A 20,655-nucleotide genomic window follows, 5' to 3' on the forward strand; every position below is an offset into this window, starting at 1 on the left:
TCAAAACCCTGTCTCTACTAAAAATACAAAAATTAGCCGGGTGTGGTGGGCACCTGTAATCCCAGCTACTCGGGAGGCTGAGGCAGGAGAATTCTTGAACCCGGGAGGCAAAAGTTGCAGTGAGCCAAGATCGTGCCACTGTACTCCGATACAGCGAGACTCCGTCTCAAAAAAAAAAAAAAAAAAAATTTTTTTTTATTGTTGTTTCCAGCTTGTATTAAAGGCAGAAAAATACAGTTTTTAGTTCAATGAAGTGGAATTGATATAATGGTTTAATTTTTGGTATGTTTATATTTGATTTACTTTGTTTCACTCTTCTAGTTTTTATATATTTTTGATGTAAAATATTCAAACTAGTTTTCTACTTCTGGTTTAGGTTCAACCTTAAAGTGCAGTTGCAGATTCTGGCAAGCTTCATGCTCACCGGTGTTTCTGGAGGTGCAAAGTATGCTCAGAATGGACAACTTTTTGGTCGCTTTAAGCTTACTGAAACACTTTCTGAAGATACTTTGGCTGGACGACTGGTGATGACCAAAGTCAATGCTGTTTATTTATTACCAGTCCCTAAACAGAAGTTAGTACAGACCCAGGGAACCAAAGAGAAGGTTTATGAAGCTACTATTGAAGAAAAAACAAAGGAATATATATTTTTAAGGCTATCTAGGGAATGCTGTGAAGAACTTAATCTTCGGCCTGACTGTGACACACAGGTATGTTTGAAGGTTGCAGTTTAACCATAGTGGTCTGTAGCCTCATTATCAGCTCATAGTCTTCCTCTGGTTTAGTTTTTCTTCTGCCATAAACAAAAGCAAAGCTGACTTTGAAGTCGACAGTGGTGGGTTGAAAATTGCACCTGTAGTAACTCCCAGAGAAAAGTGATTCTTTTAAATTTAAGTAACATTTAGAATGTTCCAGTGTTATACAAGGTTGAGCTTTCTGATTAGAGTTTTAAATCAGCAATGGAAGAAAAGATGAAAAGAAACTATGTAAGGTACCTCCTGGGACATCTCTTATCTGCAGTTGTATCTGTTCCTGTTCTATCTTTATGGGTTTTTAGGTGAATTATGTCTTCAGTCTGCCATATTTAACTGGAAGACTAATCTTTTCTCTTTTTAAACATAAAACTTGGTGAACATTATTTATTAATTGTAAATTGATAGAGTATCAGGGCTAATCATCTCTCACGACCGGATACTTCACATGTTCTGATTTTTTGCGTAAGTATTTTCATGGGAATGGTAGAGTCAGGTAGCCTTAACTAGAGATTAGGTAACTTATAAATATGTCAATTTCTTAATATGAAAAATGATGTTAATAATAGTATATATCATTGGTACTATTAAATGAGATAATCCATAGTAAAGTACTTGTTACAGTGCCTGGTTATAAATGAACAAAGCAAATATTATTCATTTATTGTCCCAGATTCCTCCCAAAGTATTCTAGTGAGCTGCCAGCATTGATGTTTGCTTTCATGCAGTTTTTAAAACATTCATTTTGTCTTTCAGGTTGAACTTCAGTTTCAATTAAATCGATTACCCCTCTGTGAAATGCACTATGCACTAGACAGGATCAAGGACAATGGGGTTTTGTTTCCAGACATCAGTATGACTCCCACCATACCATGGAGTCCTAACAGGTACAAAAAGGCGATATCTTATTAAAGGAAGTTAGGTTAATATTAAATTGAATATCTGTATCAAATAACTCAAGCATACTTTTATAAGAAAGTTTGCCTTTGCTTTTTAGGAGACATTGGTTTAGAAAGGAGAGTAAAAGAACACTTAAAATGAAACATTTGAAGTTCATCATCTATTTACTTTTTCTTAGAGTCTAAATGAATTCTACTGCTTTTCTCAACAGCCTTAATTTGATAGGATGCCGAGCAATTTAGGAATATTTCCAAGTAGAAGTTGAATGGGGAAATTAGGGCCTTTCTAAAGTGGTTCCAGAAGTTAATTTAAAATAATTTTTATTTATTTATTTAGAGTTGTGGTCTTGCTCTGTCACGCAGGCTGAAGTGTAGTGGCATGATCATTGCTCATTACAGCCTTGAACTCGTGGGCGCAAGCAACTCTCCTGTCTCAGCCTCTGAGTAGCTAGGATTATAGACACACGCCGCTGTGTCTGGCTGATTAAAAAAAATTTTTTTGTTGTAGACAAGGTTCTTGCTATCTTTTCCATGCTGGTCTCGAAATCCTGGCCTCAAGTGACCTTCCTGCCTTATCTTGCCAGAGTTCTGGGATGTGAGCTATTACTGCACGTGTCGTAATGTAAAATAATTTTTAAAGATAGGAGAGATTTTTAGAAATTATCAAAATGGATGAAGTACGATAGAAGAAACTACTTCAGAAACTGCTCTCCAGTTAATGGTCGTATAAATATTGTTCTGCTTAAAATTTTTTGGGATGTCTTTACATGTAATGAAGAAAGTACTTCCATTTTGTTATAAGCATGGATGACAGTGAGAGCTGTATGCCTGCATCTGTCTTTTCATCTCTTCACTGGGTTTTATGCCCTTAGCTCCTGCCCATGCTCAACTCACAACACCTTTGTTTCTTTTTTTAATCTCAGTGGCTCTACAAAATAGAAGTTTATTTATCACTGTGTCAATTCAATCATGGTAGGGTGGCCCTTTCCATGACTGATGGAGCCTCTGGGATCTTCAGTAAGTGGTTTCCAGGGTCACCCTGGGTGTTGATGTTCAGCTGGCCTACAGGGGAAGAGTGAGCACAGAGGGTCACGTGGGAAGCTTTTATGGGCCAGGCCTAGGAGTGGTATATATCACTTCCCCTCACATTCCATTTCTTCTGGTCCTAAAAACAGAACAACACGAAATATGCCTTACAACACAAAACCTCAGTTATTTCTCCCTTGTTTTGCTTACTCTTACTACTCTTACTTACTCTGTTCTTTTTAGTGCCAAAACTCTTGAGAGGGAATAGTCTGCGTGTTTCCAATATTCTTTCTTATTCACTCTGTAACTTCTTTTTTCCTGTTGTGTACTATCCTGAAAGTGATTGGTGATCTACTAATTGTAAAAATCCAGTGACATCTCCCAGTTCTCTTTGGATTCAGCTCCTCTTCATGCTTCCTTTTCTTTTCATTCTCAGAGCCAGTGCTGCTTTTAGACCTGGACTATTTCAGTAGCTTTCTAGTTGGCCTTTTGTCCTGTCGTCTGTGGCCCTGTTTTCCGGCTCATCACAAATATTTCTCCCAGAGTTAGTTTTCTAAAATAATCATGTCATTTCACTGCTCACAAATCTGATGGCTTCTCCTTGATATGTAGATAAAGGGTGAGCAGTCTAAGCCAAAGCGCCCGTGTATGGCCTCGTTGACTGTGCTTTCCAGCAGTATCCTTTCAGATTTCTTCTACTTTTTTCTACTTGACACTCCTTTTCTCCCTCTAAATTCCCATGTTTTAGCAATGTTGAATTACCTCGAAGTTTGTTTAGTTTGCCCTGTACTTATTTGCCTTCTTATCTTTATGTTATTCTTTTTAAAAAGTTTTTAATTGTGGTAAAATCCACATAACATAAATGTACCCTCTTTACCATTTTAAGTGTACAATTCCATAGTGTTAAATATAGTCACACTGTTGTGCAATCTCCAGAACTTTTTCGTCTTGCAAAACTGATACTATACACCCATCAGACAACTCATTTCCCCCTTCCTGCAGCCTTGCTTCCTCTTTAAGTGATTTTGTCTCTCATATAACCTTTGCCCAATGTTAATTCACTGAAGATCTCTCTATCCTTTAAGATTTAATCCAGCTCATATGCTCTCTTCCTTAAGCAGATGAACCTGACCCTTCCATGTCAGTATTTTAACAACTATTTATTGAGTGCCTGACATGCGCTAGGCTCAGTTTTGTGTTTTCAAGCATAATTTCTCTCAGTTTATCAATTCGTGAACATTTCTAGACTGTTTTTCTTGGTAAACTCTGAGCTTTTGTACAGGAAGAGACTGCGTCTTATTTTTCTTTGAATACCAACTGGGTTTTCCACATTATTCATATTCGGCACATTTAAGTTCATAAGAATTTCGAGTTTAAAGAAGAAAAGTTTCAATTGTAAGGCCATACCAGTAAGCTTTTAGGCATTTTTCTTGATATGCTCACTTCTGAAAATTATATTGTATATAATGTAGTATATTTAACTACTACTGACTGTAAGTTTTAACTGCAAAAGTAAGCAAACTTTCAAGCAGGAAAAGATTTTTATACCACTGTAATTTAAATAGCAATTAAAAGGTATCTGGGTCTAGGAACATACTGAAAAACTATTAGTTGTAATGGTAATGGGCTCACACCTGTAATCCTAGCAGTTTGGGAGGCCGAGGTGGGAGGATTGCTTAAGCTCAGGAGTTAGAGTCCAGCCTTAGCAACATAGTGAGACCCCATCTCTATACATAAAGAAATAAATAGGCCAGGTGCGGTGGCTCACACCTGTAATCCCAGCACTTTGGGAGGCCGAGGCGGGTGGATCACGAGGTCAGGAGATTGAGACCATCCTGGCTAACATGGTGAAACCCCGTCTCTACTAAAGATACAAAAAAAAAAAAATTAGCCGGGTGTGGTGGCGGGCACCTGTAGTCCCAGCTACTCGGGAGGCTGAGGCAGGAGAATGGCGTGAACCCAGGAGGCAGAGCTTGCAGTGAACTGAGATTGCGCCACTGCACTCCAGCTTGGGCGACAGAGCGAGACTCCATCTCAAAAAAGAAAAAAAAAAGATACTAAGTTGGGTCTCTAAGGATTTGATAAATAAATACAAGTTGTTCCATTCATTGGCTTTCTATAAATGTTCATCATGATATCTGTCTCATTCTTAAGTTCATTAAAGTCCTCAGATTTGAAAGATGAGAGGGTGCTTTAAGAACCTTTTTGCTTTGAAAGCGTGTACTAGTCAAGTAATACCTCATTTTTCTGTAATCTCTAGAAAATATTGTAGTAATAGAAGCTAAACTTAATTGAGCTTTTGTTGCTCAATTATTTTTCTAAACAGCTTTACATGTATTATCTCACTTGATCTTTAAAATAACCATCTGATGGAAATGTCATGATCTTCATGCACAGATAAAGGAACCATTGGGGGCAAGTATCATAGAATCATAGTGGTCAGGTATAGATTCAAGTAGCAGTTTACTGAACTGATTGTGGCTTTAAAAGGTGGAGTTACCAGCCTAGAGATACGTGGTCCAGGGCTGTGCAGGAGCTCTGCAGGGCCATCAAGGACAGACACCTCCCCCTTCTCTCTAGTATGTAGGGCATGTTCATTTTCTTCCTGATGTGTTTTGCCTCATGCAAAATATAAGATGGCTGCTGTAGTTTATTTACCATAAGCTTTTCCTGGTCAGCTGAGGAAGGATGTGAAGAGCAAGAAGGGCTTTCTTTAGTTAAAAAAAAAAAAAAATTGTAATAAGTGAGGCTTTGCTTTTATTTTATTGGGTATAGAAGTCCTTCTCAGGACTTCTTCCTGCATCTAATTGATCAGAATTGGGTCTGTAGCAAAGGAGGCTGGGAGATGGAACATTAGAGCTGGCTAGGCTCAACAGTAGAGGAAGGCAGGGGAGAAGGCTCCTCGGATGGTTTTAGGGTAACCATTCCATCTAATGCTACATACATTAGATCTGGACTTGGCCATCACCTGAAGCAGTTTTTTCATTTATAGAAGATGGAAAATTGCTGGATACTGGCAGAATTATGAATAAATAAGCCGGTTAATGCTGAGGGACTCTGAAATAAAATGTTTGAGATTTAGCAAATGGCAAATTTCAGAAAAAATATTGGCATGATTACATGGTCAAAGTTTGTTTTCTAACGTTTTACATTTTTTAAGGAGAATTTTGTTGGTTTGAGATTATATGTCATAATATGACAGTTATTTTATATATATATTGTAGAGATGGGGTCTTGCTATGTTGCTCAGGGTGGTCTTGAACTGCTGGTCTCAGACGATGCTCCTACCTTGGCCTCCCAAAATGCTGGGATTATAGGCATGAGCCACCCTGCCTGGCCAGGTTATAATTTCTTGAAAACTGAAAGCGTTAAGATTTTTCAAAAATAACCAACTTCTGATTTAAGTACAATATAGCCTCACAGAGAGAATTTTCCTGTCTAAACTCTGTCCTCTATTTCAGGGTTATTTTGTAGGCACTTTTATTTTAAATTTTCTAAGAGTTTCTTTACACACCCTTACTATTTTGATTCACATTCCTCTCATTTTTACCATAGTTGTTGTGATGTATAGTATTTTAACTGTAGTTGTGAGAAAGAATGCTGTTGATTCTCCACTCAGTTTGATGTGTTTCAGCATCTGCTGTCCATTTAAATCTTCAAAACTTAGCCAAGTCATAGAAGGGACACTAGTAAGATAGATCTCATTACAGTAGCCATCTGTGCAACTGTGACAGGTGTTCTCTACTTCGACCAATATAATATGTGTATTATTTGTGTGTGTGCAAAAATATTAAAAAACATTTCGCTTGGCTTTTTATGCCTTTTTAAAAAACCTAATATTTTCTTTTTTTTTTTATGGATCAATGATAATAACTCAATCCTCTATTTGACAAAGAAGAAGGAGAAGGAAGAGGAAGAAAAAGAAAGTGGGATAAAGGATCAGAAAGGGAGGAAAATAGAAAAAATTAGAGTATGACTCCAGGGTAGACCTGTTTTGTTGTCGCTTCGTTGGTTGGTTGGTCAGTCAGTTGTATTTTTCATATGTTTCGCCATGTTGGCCAGGCTGGTCTCGAACTCCTAGCCTCAAGTGATCAACCCGCCTCGGCCTCCCAGAGTACTGGGACTACAGGCGTGAGCCACCACGTCCAGCCCCCACATTGCTTCTGGCCTCTGTGGTAGACCTCCCAGACGGGGCGGCTGGGCAGAGGTGCTCCCCACATCCCAGACGGGGCAGCCAGGCAGAGGTGCTCCTCACTTCCCAGACGGGGCGGCGGGGCAGAGACGCTCCTCACCTCCCAGACGGGGTGGCGGCCGGGCAGAGGGGCTCCTCACTTCCCGGACGGGGCGGCCGGGCAGAGGCGCTCCTCACATCCCAGACAATGGGTGGCCGGGCAGAGGCGCTCCTCACTTCCCAGACGGAGCAGCCGGGCAGAGGCACTCCTCACCTCCCAGACGGGGCGGGTGAGCAGAGGCACTCCTCACCTCCCAGACGGGGCGGCCGGGCAGAGGTGCTCCTCACCTCCCAGAAGGGGCGGCCGGGCAGAGGCGCTCCTCACTTCTTCCCAGACGGGGTGGCCGGGCAGAAGCGCTCCTCACTTCCCAGACGGGGCGGCCGGGCAGAGGCGCTCCTCACTTCCCAGACGGAGCGGCCGGGCAGAGGCGCTCCTCACCTCCCAGACGGGGCGGGCGGGCAGAGGCACTCTTCACCTCCCAGACGGGGCGGCCGGGCAGAGGCGCTCCTCACTTCTTCCCAGACGGGGCGGCCGGGCAGAAGCGCTCCTCACCTCCCAGAAGGGGCGGCCGGGCAGAGGCGCTCCTCACTTCCCAGACGATGGGTGGCCGGGCAGAGGCGCTTCTCACTTCCCAGACGGGGCGGCCAGGCAGAGGCGCTCCTCACTTCCCAGAAGGGGCGGCCGGGCAGAGGCGCTCCTCACATCCCAGACGGGGCGGCCGGGCAGAGGCGCTCCTCACTTCCCAGACGGGGCGGCCGCGCAGAGGCGCTCCTCACTTCCCAGAAGGCGTGGCCGGGCAGAGGCGCTCCTCACATCCCAGAAGCGGCAGCCGGGCAGAGACGCTCCTCACTTCCCAGACGGGGCGGCCGGGCAGAGGCGCTCCTCACTTATTCCCAGACTGGGAGGCCGGGCAGAGACGCTCCTCACTTCCTAGACGGGGTGGTGGCCGGGCAGAGGCGCTCCTCACTTCCCGGACGGGGTGGCCGGGCAGAGGCGCTCCTCACTTCCCAGAAGGGGCGGCCGAAAACCTAATATTTTCTACATTAAGATCTTTGTAAAAATTAGTATCTCTTAACCAGGGACATACAGATTTGTTCTTTTCCTCTTGTTTTAAACCTTACCAACAGATCTTTTAAATAGTTAGAATTTGAAATTCAGATAGTTTCCCTGTTGCATTTCATTTGTTATGCAAAAAAACCTACTTCTTCATTAATATCAGTAAAAAGTTTTCTGATGCTTTTTTGTAACAGAGGGAAATTACATTTTTGAAACATGGCCATTTCTACTTAAAGACCTGGCAGCAGCTAGATTCGAAGTATGTGAATTTCCTTAGATAAGTTACCAAAATCTTTTTGTATGTAGATACAAGACTACATACAAGATAGGACGAGATAAAATTAATTTTGATTTACATGTTAAAACACTCTATACTGACTCTGTTGGGTAACTTTATAAAAAGTAGCTTTAGAATAAGCGTTTGTTTTTATAGATGCCATGCTATTTCAGTGGTTTTAATGGTTCACTGAAATTCACGATACTCGTGTGTTGTGTTCTATTTATGAACGAGATGCATGTGTTTAAAATAAATTTTTATTTTCCGTAGACAATGGGATGAACAGTTGGATCCTCGACTAAATGCAAAACAGAAAGAGGCTGTTCTGGCCATTACCACTCCACTTGCAATCCAGCTGCCGCCTGTGCTTATCATCGGACCCTATGGGACAGGCAAAACGTTCACTCTAGCTCAGGCTGTCAAACATATTCTGCAGCAACAGGAGACTAGGTGAGAGGGTGGGAAGCGTGCTCATATTTCCCTGGTAGGATACTACCTCTGTTCTTGTTTTAAATACAAAATGAGGGCTAGCAAGACAGTTTTCATGCAGCTCTTAAACATGAAAAAAAGAGAAAAGGAAAAGCTGTAAATCCAAACCCCAGAGCACTAAAAATTTGAATTCTCTTAAAACATACTGTTTTTAGAATTGGTAGTAGAGACAGTAAGTTTTACAATAGTTTTTAAATAGCCATCAGAACAAGTTTGCTATGGAATTGTGGTATCTATTAGAGCCAGAAGACTTGGGTTTAAATATATGTATATATTTTATATGATAGACTTAAAAATAATTTTGGGGTACTTCCTTTTTAACTTAAAGAGTAGTGTAATTTCCTAAAGGTATCACTGAATAATGCTAGGGATTACTGAGTAGGGTAAGGGAATTGTATAATATTAGGATGGCCACTGCTTTTTTTTTTGGTATTATACTGCTTGAATAGTTTTGTGTTTTATCATTCTTTTTATTTGCACCATTTATTTCAGCAGGATTCTCATTTGCACCCATTCTAATAGTGCTGCTGATCTCTACATAAAGGATTATTTACATCCATATGTAGAAGCAGGCAATCCCCAGGCAAGACCTCTCAGGTATTTTTTTTAAGGCTTATTATGTATCTGTATCATACTTTATTATTCTTAAGAAAAGGTGTCTGTAAAGATTTTAGTAACTTTGGAAATACCAAAGTCTTTATGCATTGACATTTACAGGTTATGTCTTTTGAAGAAACTGTTTAAATTAAGGAAAAATGTAAAAATCTTTGACTATTCACTTCTTAAACATTAAGTAAGAGAAAGACATCCTTTTTTTAAGTTTTGTGTGTAAAGTATTGTTTCAACCTGAGTAGATTTTGATATGTACCTCTAAAAGCTAGTATGATGAAATAATACAAATATGATAATTTAAATTAAATCTAGTTCAGTTAAAATTCTAGCATATTTTGCATGGCAGATTAGTCATGCAGTGGACAGTTCTTTATGAAAATAAAATTTTGGCTGTGATCATGCAGGTAATTTCATAGAAGCTACACATTAGATAAACATGAAATACTGAAATGATTTCTGCAACAAAATGTACTTGACTGGTATTTAACAACTTTTGCTACCATTTAAGAGACAAAGTGTGAAAGAAAATTTAAGGTTGATATAGAAAGGTCCTCTGAGTATATATGGACATGAAATATACTTAAATATAGGATGTGGGGGAATAAAAATCCTTTTCTTCAGAAAACAATAAAGAATCATCAAATTGTTGTTTATTATACCATTTGCTTTCATTGTTATATGAATTAATGTTTAGTTTTGCCATTTTACAAACTAATATGTCATGCCCTAGGTTGTTTGAATACAATTGTTTATCAATTAATTTCTAACTGCACTTTTGAATCATAAGTCACTGACATTTTATTTCTACTTGAGCTCAAGCATGGAAAAATGAAATTGTTATTTAATTCTTCAGTAATCATAACCAAAGCCTGTATGAATGATCTTAGAATTCCATTAAAAATCAAAAGAGGAAAAAAGTGGTGTGACCCATTAACACAGGTTTTTATGCCATATTTTATTTTTACTTTGGAAGATTAAGAAGCAGTAATTATTTTAAATAGAATCTGGTTGTATCTAATGAGAAAATATTACATATATACAATCACTATCACTATAAATGAAAACATGGTATTTATTGAAGTATACATTCATCAATAAATAGTTTACTTCAGAATCTAATCTCTGAGCTCATAAGTGAAAGTTGAGTAGTTAGCATTTTTGCTATAGGTGTTCTTACTTTAATGATATAAATTGTTTTGTTCACTTATATTGTTGGTAGAGTGAGCATGTGTGTGTTACATAGGAAGTGTGACCTTCTCAGTTATCATGGTGTACTTGGTGTGAAAACAGTGGAGTAAAGCCCCCTCAAATCTTGGTCGACTTAGCATAGGTCATTTGACATTTGGGGCTGTAGAGCTGTTGCTGATGAACACTAAATCCGTCACTGGACTAGCTTATATTTAGCTTTTTCCATGTAAAATTATTTTTTGGAGTTGTAATCAAACCTGTGGTGCATCTAGATATGCAGAATAAGAAGTTATGTTCAGTAGGGTACATGTATAGTTGTTGTGGCCCAAGTGTCGAAACTCGCCCTCTAACTTACAGAGAGACTTACATCTGTCTGTAAGTCTCAAAAGTGGTTCAGCCCAAGATGGAAAAACATTTATAAACATATTCAAATGCAAATTTCATGTGATTTCATTTAGTAAATGGAATAAAGTAAGAAAAAGCCTGACTTCCCAAATATTTGCTTTATGTAGTCCTACATTTTCGCCATAGTTTTTCTCTTTGGGAAAGGTATTAACTTGCAAATGTATTTCTTAAGAGTATTCATGCATTGAATTAAGATTTATTAGCACTATTATTACATTAACTCATTAATTTATAATTTTCCTAATAGACAACAAACATGGGAGGCATGTGAAATGGAATAGAGAAGATTAGAATGACTGAGTGCTGTGGGAAGATTAGCTTTATCTGAATTGTCCCAGGATGCAGAGGAAAGAACACAAGAGGGCACTAAGTGTCTGCTCATGACCATGAAGATGGGTGTCTCTAGGGAGCAAGGCTCATGAAGAGTTTGCTCTCTTCATGATATAGTCTGGAACAGGCCCTGGAAAGTGCTATAGTGTGAAAATAGTCAAAACATTATGTAGTGAATACAGGAGTAAATGTGTTTAAATATACGTACTTATGATTAAAATTTTTAAAATTCTTTTAGTTGCCAGGAGTTGAGCTGAACTTAAAATATTTGGAGATGGAGATTTTAGAAACCATTTTAGATCATGTTTAGTTTCAGTTTTACTTCTTACTTCACTAGAACTAGAAGATTTTAAAATAGAATAGAGGGGAAAATAGTTTATTTTTGTGTGTGGTTCTCAAGATCAGTGTCTGGTTCTGGCAGAGTTATGGCTTTGCAGATAGAGGTCATCTATGGAGGGGTGCATTTCCTGCTTTCTGGGAAAATGGAAGGTAATTGTTGTTTTATATTGATCTTCAAAGAAGCATATTCTTCTGTGATCAGGTCATTCTTATTCATAGTATTTTAAGTAATCACATTTTGGGGGTTATTTGTTGCATATAAATTTACTACAGGGATAAAATTTCAGTGAATTAAAATTATATATTACCAGACTCTCTCTTATAATTCATGTGGGATATGTGGATTGGTTTCTTTCTGGAAAATATGTAAATTCCTTAATTGGTATTACTTATATTTTATACTATGAACTTGAAACTGTCTTGTTACTGTCAATTCTCCAATTTTAAAAAAATGTTAGCTGTGTTTTAAATAATTTTTTAGACAGTGTCTAACTTAAATGTTGCACAAAATGAAAGTACAGAGAATATTTTAAAATCTTTTAAAAGTTGGGACTAGAATATTATACTTTCAAGAAAATTGGCTCAGCGATCAAGCTTTGTATTCTTACTGGCTTCAACTTGAGGTAGCTTTCCAAGGTAATTGTGAAAAAGTCAGCAGTGAGACTTAGAACTTCAATTTCTTTCTTTCTTTCCCCCCCCCCCCCCTTTGAGGAGGAAGCAGGTGCTTGGAGTTAGTTGATGAGTGTATTAGGCCGTTCTTAAATTGCTATAAAGAAATACCCGAGACTGGGTAATTTATAAAGAAAAGAGGTTTAATTGGCTCATGGTTCTGCAGGCTTTATAGAAAGCATGGTGCTGGCATCTGCTCAGCTTCTAGGGAGGCCTCAGGAAGCTACAATCGTGGTGGAAGGTGAAGGGGGAGCAGGATGTCACATGGTGAAATCAGGAGCAAGTGAGAGTGAGTGTGCGTGTGGGAGATGCCACACACTTTTAAGACCAGATTTCAGAGCAAAAGCTTACTTATTACCAAGGGGATGGCCCAAGCCCTTCATGAGGGATCTGCCCCCATGATTCAGACACCTCCCACTGGGCCCTACCTCAACACTGGGATTACATTTCAACATGAGATTTTGATGGGAATATTGACACTAGATAAATGAGTAATTTGAAAAACCACTTTTTTTTTTTTTTTTCCCCAATTTTACAGTGAAATATTCATTGGAGCTCAGAGGTGAGGTCTTGGCTGGAGAGGGAAAATGTGTGAGTCACTAGGGTATTGGTGGTGATTGAAGCGTGGGCATAGATGAGATTGTTAGGGAGGGGACAGGAGGGCTGGAGAGTTAGAAGGGAAGCAGAGGTGATGAGCATTTTTTCATGTTTTTTTTTGGCTGCATAAATGTCTTCTTTTGAGAAGTGTCTGTTCATGTCCTTCACCCACTTTTTGATGGGGTTGTTTGTTTTTTTCTTGTAAATTTGTTTGAGTTCATTGTAGATTCTGGATATTAGCCCTTTGTCAGATGAGTAGGTTGCAAAAATTTTCTCCCATTCTGTAGGTTGCCTGTTCACTCTGATGGTAGTTTCTTTTGCTGTGCAGAAGCTCTTTTAGTTTAATTAGATCCCATTTGTCAATTTTGGCTTTTGTTGCCATTGCTTTTGGTGTTTTAGACATGAAGTCCTTGCCCATGCCTGTGTCCTGAATGGTATTGCCTGGGTTTTCTTGTAGGATTTTAATGGTTTTAGGTCTAACATTTAAGTCTTTAATCCATCTTGAATTAATTTTTGTATAAGGTGTAAGGAAGGGATCCAGTTTCAGCTTTCTACATATGGCTAGCCAGTTTTCCCAGCACCATTTATTAAATAGGGAATCCTTTCCCCATTTCTTGTTTTTGTCAGGTTTGTCAAAGATCAGATAGTTGTAGATATGCGGCATCATTTCTGAGGGCTCTGTTCTGTTCCATTGATCTATGTCTCTGTTGTGGTACCAGTACCATGCTGTTTAATGGGTGCAGCAAAACAGCATGGCACATGGATACATATGTAACAAACCTGCACATTGTGCACATGTACCCTAAAACCTAAAGTATAATAATAAAAAAAAAGTAAAGATAAAAAAAAAGTAAAGATAAAAAAAAAAAAAGAAGGGAAGCAGAGAAAGCTTGAGTCATGGAAGCTGAGAGGAGAGTTCCTGGGAGGGAGCAACAGTGGAACTTTGCATGCTGCCAAGTCAGGTAACTCTCTGGGCCTGGAAACATCCATGTGATTTAGTGATGTAGAAGTTGTTTATGTCCCTTGATTAGATGGAGGGTAAGCCATGTTGAATGGTTAGAGGAGTGAGTAGGAGGAGGTTGGTAACTGGAGAGGACAATCTGGATAATACTTCTAAGAAGCCTGGCTGCGAAAGGAGGGGAGAGGTTGGGCAGTGGCTGGGAGAATATGAGTAAAGATTCTTTTTAAATGGGAGAAACTAGAGAATTTTAATTTTAAAAAGCCACCTATAAGAAATTCAAATATTGGTAATTTTTTTCTCATAATGACTCAAATAATTAGCTTTTGTTTTAGATTAGTATTTATATTTATTAAAAAATCACATGCATACACTATTACAAAAGATCATGTTGTATTTTAAAGTTGATGGCAAAAAAATGCTTTTTTTTAAATTAACCTAGCCATTGTTCATCAAATATCATTCCCAAGGGAATTTTTGACTTTTTTTTTAGCAGTTTCTTTTGATACTTCCATTTTTCTAAATTATAAATATAATATATAAAAATTATGTATGTGTGTATATATTATATAACAAATTATGAATATATAATATATAAAAATAAAAATTATATGTGTATATATGTATAATATATACACACACACACATACATATATCAACTGCTGTGTCTTAATTTGGTTTTGGATATTTGTTGACTTTCTATTGTAGCTTCTTTTTTTTGTTTTTTTGTTTTTTTTTAAAGACAGAGTCTTGCTTTGTTGCCCAAAATAGAGTGCAGTGGGGCTATCTGGGCTCACTGCAACCTCTGTCTCCCGGGTTCAAGCAATTCTCCTGCCTCAGCTGGAATTATAGGCACACGCCACCATGCCCAGTTAACTTTTGTGTTTTTAGTAGAGACAGGGTTTCGCCATGTTGGCCAGGCTGGCCTCGAACTCCTGGCCTCAGGTGATCCGCTGGCCTCGGCCTCCCAAAGTGTATGGTAGCTTCATTTTTAGTGTTTATTATTATGATCCTGTAAGTTATTTGCTCCTAATAAATAATATGCATATTTCCTTTCATAGACATTCTTGGATTTGTTCTAGCATTAATAATACTTATTGTTTTTCATTTGCTTTATTTTCTTTGAACATCTAATCAGGTCTTTATACCCTAAGTAACCCTGTAAATACCTGCCAAAACAAGTCTTCATTGTTACAGCTCTTAGATAATTTGTCAGTGCTGTTGTTTTCTCCTGGAAACTCCCCTTCTGGATTTCACTTGCTCCTCCTTTCTAAACTGGTTGTTCTTTGTTATGCTGACACTTCTCTTTGCCATTATTTTGGAATTTCTTTTTCTTCCCTCCTATATTAGATCCCATTTCCTGGATCTTAGGTCTTCCTCTTTCTTGATTTTCTACCTTGTTTTGATGGTGCACATCCTTTTGTACACACACTTAACTAGTGCTTTCAACCCTTCTGACAAAGTTCATAAGAGGTAATATTTTTTAGCTCTTTCATATCTGAAAATGCCTTTATTCTACTATCAGATTTAATAGCTCATCTGGGGGATGGGTGGAATTTTAGTTTTAAAATGTGGCTCTTAACTGCATAGTTTTTCTTTAGTATTTGCTTACCAGTAAGTTGATATTTAGACAGGTAGGCCAGGATCAGAAATCATTAGGATTTTTTTCATGATTAACTTTGATGCATCCAGAGATGTTTTTATGTGAGCCAGTGCTTGCCTTTTGAAGAAAATGATTATGCATAGCTTATGATATAGAGGTTATAATTCTTCTGCCAAGTCTAGATTATCTACATTGTGTACAATCTCCCCCTCACCAAATACCCCTTTCAAGCATGGTCTTGAATTGAATGAAAAATGGAAGAATGAACTCAATTTTGGTTCGAAGAATTTAAAACATATTTTGATATGATTTTTAGTAAAAAGTGATTATCAACTTCAGGCTTGTATTTTTCTTATTCAGGAAATCAGTATGTGAAGCTGACTTTTAATAGCAATTTGCAAGATTTATTACTATAATAGAATTCCAATGTCTAAGAAAAAGAAACAAAAAATTACTTAGTAATTAATATCAGACAGTAAAAAGAATTACTCTTTTGTTTTACTTTTTAAATTAATTTTTTTTTTTTTTTTTTTTTTTAGACAGACTCTGTCACCCAGGCTGGAGTGCAGTGGTGTGATCTCAGCTCACTGCAGCCTCCACCTCCTGGGTTCAAGTGATTCTTGTGCCTCAGCCTCCCAAGTAGCTGGGACTACAGGTGCATTGCCACCATGCCAGGCTAATTTTTGTATTTTTAGCAGATATGGGGTTTTGCCATGTTGGCCAGGCTGGTCTTGAACTCCTGGCCTCAAGTGATCCACCCACTTCAGGCTTCCAAAGTACTTGGATTACAGGTGTAAGCCATTGCGCCTGGCCAAAATATTAATAATTACTCTTTTAAAAACCTTTTTGGTTTGCTTCCAAAAATAATTTGTTTGCTCTAGTAAAATGTGCAGAGGCCATAAAATTGAGAAACATTAACGCAAAGTAAGAGACAAGAGCCTAGTAACAAATGGTGGCTCTTTGAGAAAAGGAAATTATTAGCAAAATTTTAGACTAACTGAAGGCATGCCAATTAAGCACCAGATTTTGCTCTTACTGTTTTGGAAGCTGAGTAGAAATTATCCTTTTGTTCCATATGATGACTTATTAAATAAAATACTTTGCACAATATGTGCTTTTAGATGGAGTAAACAACATATATTTTAAGTAATTATTTTGATTGCCTATATTCATATCATGATGCTACCTTTTTGCATTTGTGCAGTGTACATTGAATATTAACTGAGTGTTTAGAAATGCTGGTTTTAGTTTCTGCTTTGCTATGGGTGAAGGGAAGTGGGAGGGCTTCTGTTTGTTGGTGCCAGGCATTATGCTACATATTATACATCTGTTATCTCATTTGATTTCCTCAAATCCTTAAGAAGTTGAATTATTATACTCATTTTGGAAATAAGAAATGAAGCTTAGAGAGGGGAAGAACACAGGTTTAAATCCTGGCTGTAAGCTCTTTGGGCTTTGGTTTTCCTAACTAGGAAAGAGGAATAATAGTGATGAAAATAACAATCATCTGATGATCTTTGTAATTTTACTGACGGAGTAGAAGCCATCAGAAGAGAATGCCCACATCTTCCTCTTGATAGAGCATCTGACTTGCATCTCCTAAATGACTACTTTCCCTCCCATCCTAAACTGTTCTTTTCTTTTCTAGGGGCCAATCTCTCCTCTTGTGAACGAGCTCTCATCCTTTCCTGGATACACAGCTTCTTCTTTCCTGCATACTTTTTTCTTTGTATAGCATGAAAATATACTATTGTGTCTTGTTTAAAAAAACAAAACAAAACAAAAACTCGCCTTCACCCGACCTGCATCAGCCTTTAAGCAAAACTTATCCAGACAGTTGTCTATATATACTCCCTGGCACTACCTCCTCTCCTCTTTCTTTCTTGAGCTCAAGCTAATCAGATTTCCATCTGTAATTTTACACTGAAACCATCATATTGAGGTTCATCCTATTCGTTTCCTCGTTAAGTCCTGCGGTCAGTCTTCATTTTACGTAGCCTCTTAGCAGCATTTAACACAGTTACTCCTGTCTATTTCTATCTGAAACACTTGCTTCATTTTGCTTCCAATACCCCATGCTCTCCTGAATTCTCTCCTATTTCTTTGCTCCTTCCCAGTCTCCTTTCCCAGCTTCTGAATGTTGGAGTGGTCCATCAGTCATTCTTCCTTCCACTAGTTTTTTTTTTTTTTTTTTTTTTTAAATCTACTCTTATTCTTTAGGTAATCTCATCTAGTCTCAAGGTTTAGTGTTATCCCAATTGTAGCTATCTTGCCCCAGGCATTCTCCTGAACTCCAAACTTATGTATTGCCTTGCTTACTGGATATATCCACTTGGATATCTACTGAATATGCCCAAAACGAAACTCTGAATTCCCACCCCAAATCCGTTCCTCTTTTTCACCACCTTTGCAAACGCCATCACCATTTATCCAGTTTCAAAGGCATGGAATCATTCCTTCTCTTAAATTCCACTTCTAGTTCATCAGTAAATTCTGTTGGCGTTACTCTCAAAATGCCTAGTGACTCTGACCATTTTCACATCTCTACTGTTGGCCTAGTCCAAACTACCATTGCTCTTGTCTGCACTCTTAACAGTAACCTTATAGCTGGTCTCCTTGCTTCTACCCTCTGCTCCTTCCTCTGTGCGGCTCAGTGTTGTATTGGAGCCAACTTGTATTGGTTTTTTAGAGCTAATCATGTGTACAACTTCTCAGGTTCATGTTCAGTGAAATGCTGGTAGCTTGAAATTGCCATGACAGTTTTACACCACAAAAATCAGCAAACACTACAAACCAGAATCCCCTCCCCTTCCAAGCCCTGGAGCTGGGTGTTAAAATATTTACCAGCACACCACTATCCACTCCCACCATATATATTCTGCCCAGAGAAACAGAATAGTCCTGTAACAAAATAAGTCATGTCATGTCACTGCCCTGTTGGAACTCTCTGTTGGCTTTTCATCAAACTCAGAGTAAACCGAAGGATTGCTCACAAGCCCTATGTGATTTGCCTCTGTGCTGGAGCATAGTGGATACCTAATGAATCTTTGTTACACGGGTAGGTTAGAGATGGGTGGGTGGATGAGTAGATGGATGGATGAGTCATTTCTGTGTCATTTTAATAATCCATTGCATGAGGCCTATTAATATTTTTCTTTTGCAAATAATGGAAGTACTTAAGACGTTCCAGTTGTTCAAATTTTAAATTTATTCTTAAATTTCCGGAACCTCAGACAGAGGTCTACTTAAGTATAGGTATAAGAATATATTCTAAAATAAAATGAAAATAACCTTTGAATTCCTGTTATAAGTATGCAATTCACTGTTTTTTGTTAGCATAAATAGTTAAAATATGAATCAATGTATTTTTGTAAGAACATTCTAGAAAAAGGTAATTCCAGAATGGGAATGTTTTGAACTTAAAAAACTGTAATGCTTATAAATCTTATGTTTATGTGCCATTCTGTTGCAAGAGTTACTCTGAACACTTAAAAATAATTAGGTGTTTATTTTGTGGTACTGCATATACTTTCTATGTCTGTCATTTTTTTGGTAGAGAGTCACAATGGTTATAGTGGCAATTGTATGTTAAATTCTAATTCAGTAGAGTGCTAATGGTTATCAGATTCATTTATAACTTTTCAGATATTACAGTCAAAATAGCAATGTCAGTATTTTAATAACTAGATACTGTTAAGAAATTAATAAATGTAAATCAGAAATATTTTCTTCTTTTCTAGGGTATATTTCAGAAATCGCTGGGTAAAGACTGTCCACCCAGTTGTGCATCAGTACTGTTTGATCTCAAGCGCACATTCCACCTTTCAGATGCCCCAGAAAGAAGATATTCTTAAACATCGAGTGGTGGTTGTTACATTGAATACTTCCCAGTACCTCTGTCAGTTGGACCTTGAACCTGGTATGCTGACTCAAGACACAGTCTCACAAGTTTAGGGCTTATGAATTCAGTTTAGACTGGGATTGGCAAACTACAGTGTGTGGGCCAAATCTGGCTCACTGACTGTTTTTATAAATAAAGTTTTACTGGCTGGAACACAACCATGCTCATTTATTTACCTATTTATTGTCTATAGATGCTTTTGTGTTACAGTGGCTGAGTTGAGTTGTTGCAGCAGAGATTCATTATATGGTCCACAAAATCTGAAATATATACTGTTTGGCTCTTTACTGAAGAAAAATTTGCCAACCTCTAGTTCAGACATTTTAGTGACTGCTGTTCCATTTGTTCTCTAGCTGGTTGGATGGTATTTATTATTGATCATATGAAGAATTCCAATTTGGAGAGTGTTGGTGTTTTCCTTTTCTTTTACACTTTTCTCAGATTTTTGTTATAAAATGCTTTTGCATTATATACTGTAGAGATGATAATTATGATAGGTTTTATTATGGCATGCTATTAAGATTGTTACATTTGAGTACAGGAACCATGTAAAATCAAACTAGTGTTATGTGAAGTACAGATGTAAGATGTCAAGAAGTTGTTCTGATAAATATGGCAAAACTTAACCATCAAAAAGCAGTATCAATCTGGGGCCAGGCGTGGTGGCTCATGCTTGTAATCCCAGCACTTTGGGAGGCCGAGGCAGGCAGATCACTGGAGGCCAGGAGTTTAGCCAGACTGGGAAATATGGTGAAACCTTATCTCTACAAAAAAGTTCAAAAATTAGCCAGGCCTTATGGCATATGCCAGTAGTCCCAGCTACTTGGGAGGCTGAGGTTGGAGGATCACCTGAGCCTGAGGCTACAGTGAGCTGTGATCATATAGCACTGCACTCCAGCCTGGGAGACAGAGTAACACCCTGTCTCAAAAAAAAAAAAAAAAAAAGAAAGAAAGAAAGAAAGAAAGAAAATAAATAAAAGTACTCAATACTCTTAGCAAACTAAACTCTTTACTTAGCAGAAAAGAAAATAAATAAAATTACTCAATACTCTTAGCAAACTAAACTCTTTACTTAGCAGAAAAGAAAATAACTATAGTCCTTCTGCCTTTGTTGCTGCTCTAGCATGCTATCCTGTGTTTATGCTGTATTTTCTAGGGTTTTTTACACACATTCTATTAGATGAAGCTGCCCAGGCCATGGAGTGTGAAACCATTATGCCTCTAGCATTAGCAACTCAAAACACTCGGATTGTCTTGGCTGGTGATCACATGCAGGTAAGTGCCCTCTAAGTCGCTGTGTTGAAAGTAACTTTTAATTATAT

At 38.1% G+C, this 20,655-nt stretch overlaps 1 protein-coding gene across 1 annotated transcript in view; it reads left to right on the forward strand.

The window, feature by feature from the left end:
* HELZ (helicase with zinc finger) overlaps positions 1 to 20,655 on the forward strand; it is a gene marked incomplete at its 5' end in the record, with an annotated part of 126,445 nt that overhangs the window by 26,995 nt on the left and 78,795 nt on the right. The window contains 6 exons of the mRNA XM_030827101.1: positions 377 to 710; positions 1,509 to 1,639; positions 8,513 to 8,692; positions 9,224 to 9,328; positions 19,173 to 19,351; positions 20,490 to 20,608. Of these exons, the coding sequence (XP_030682961.1) occupies positions 377 to 710; positions 1,509 to 1,639; positions 8,513 to 8,692; positions 9,224 to 9,328; positions 19,173 to 19,351; positions 20,490 to 20,608 (1,048 nt within the window). The remainder of the gene's footprint in view (positions 1 to 376; positions 711 to 1,508; positions 1,640 to 8,512; positions 8,693 to 9,223; positions 9,329 to 19,172; positions 19,352 to 20,489; positions 20,609 to 20,655) is intronic.

Source organism: Nomascus leucogenys, chromosome 14, assembly GCF_006542625.1.
Source record: "Nomascus leucogenys isolate Asia chromosome 14, Asia_NLE_v1, whole genome shotgun sequence".
NCBI lineage: Eukaryota > Metazoa > Chordata > Mammalia > Primates > Hylobatidae > Nomascus > Nomascus leucogenys.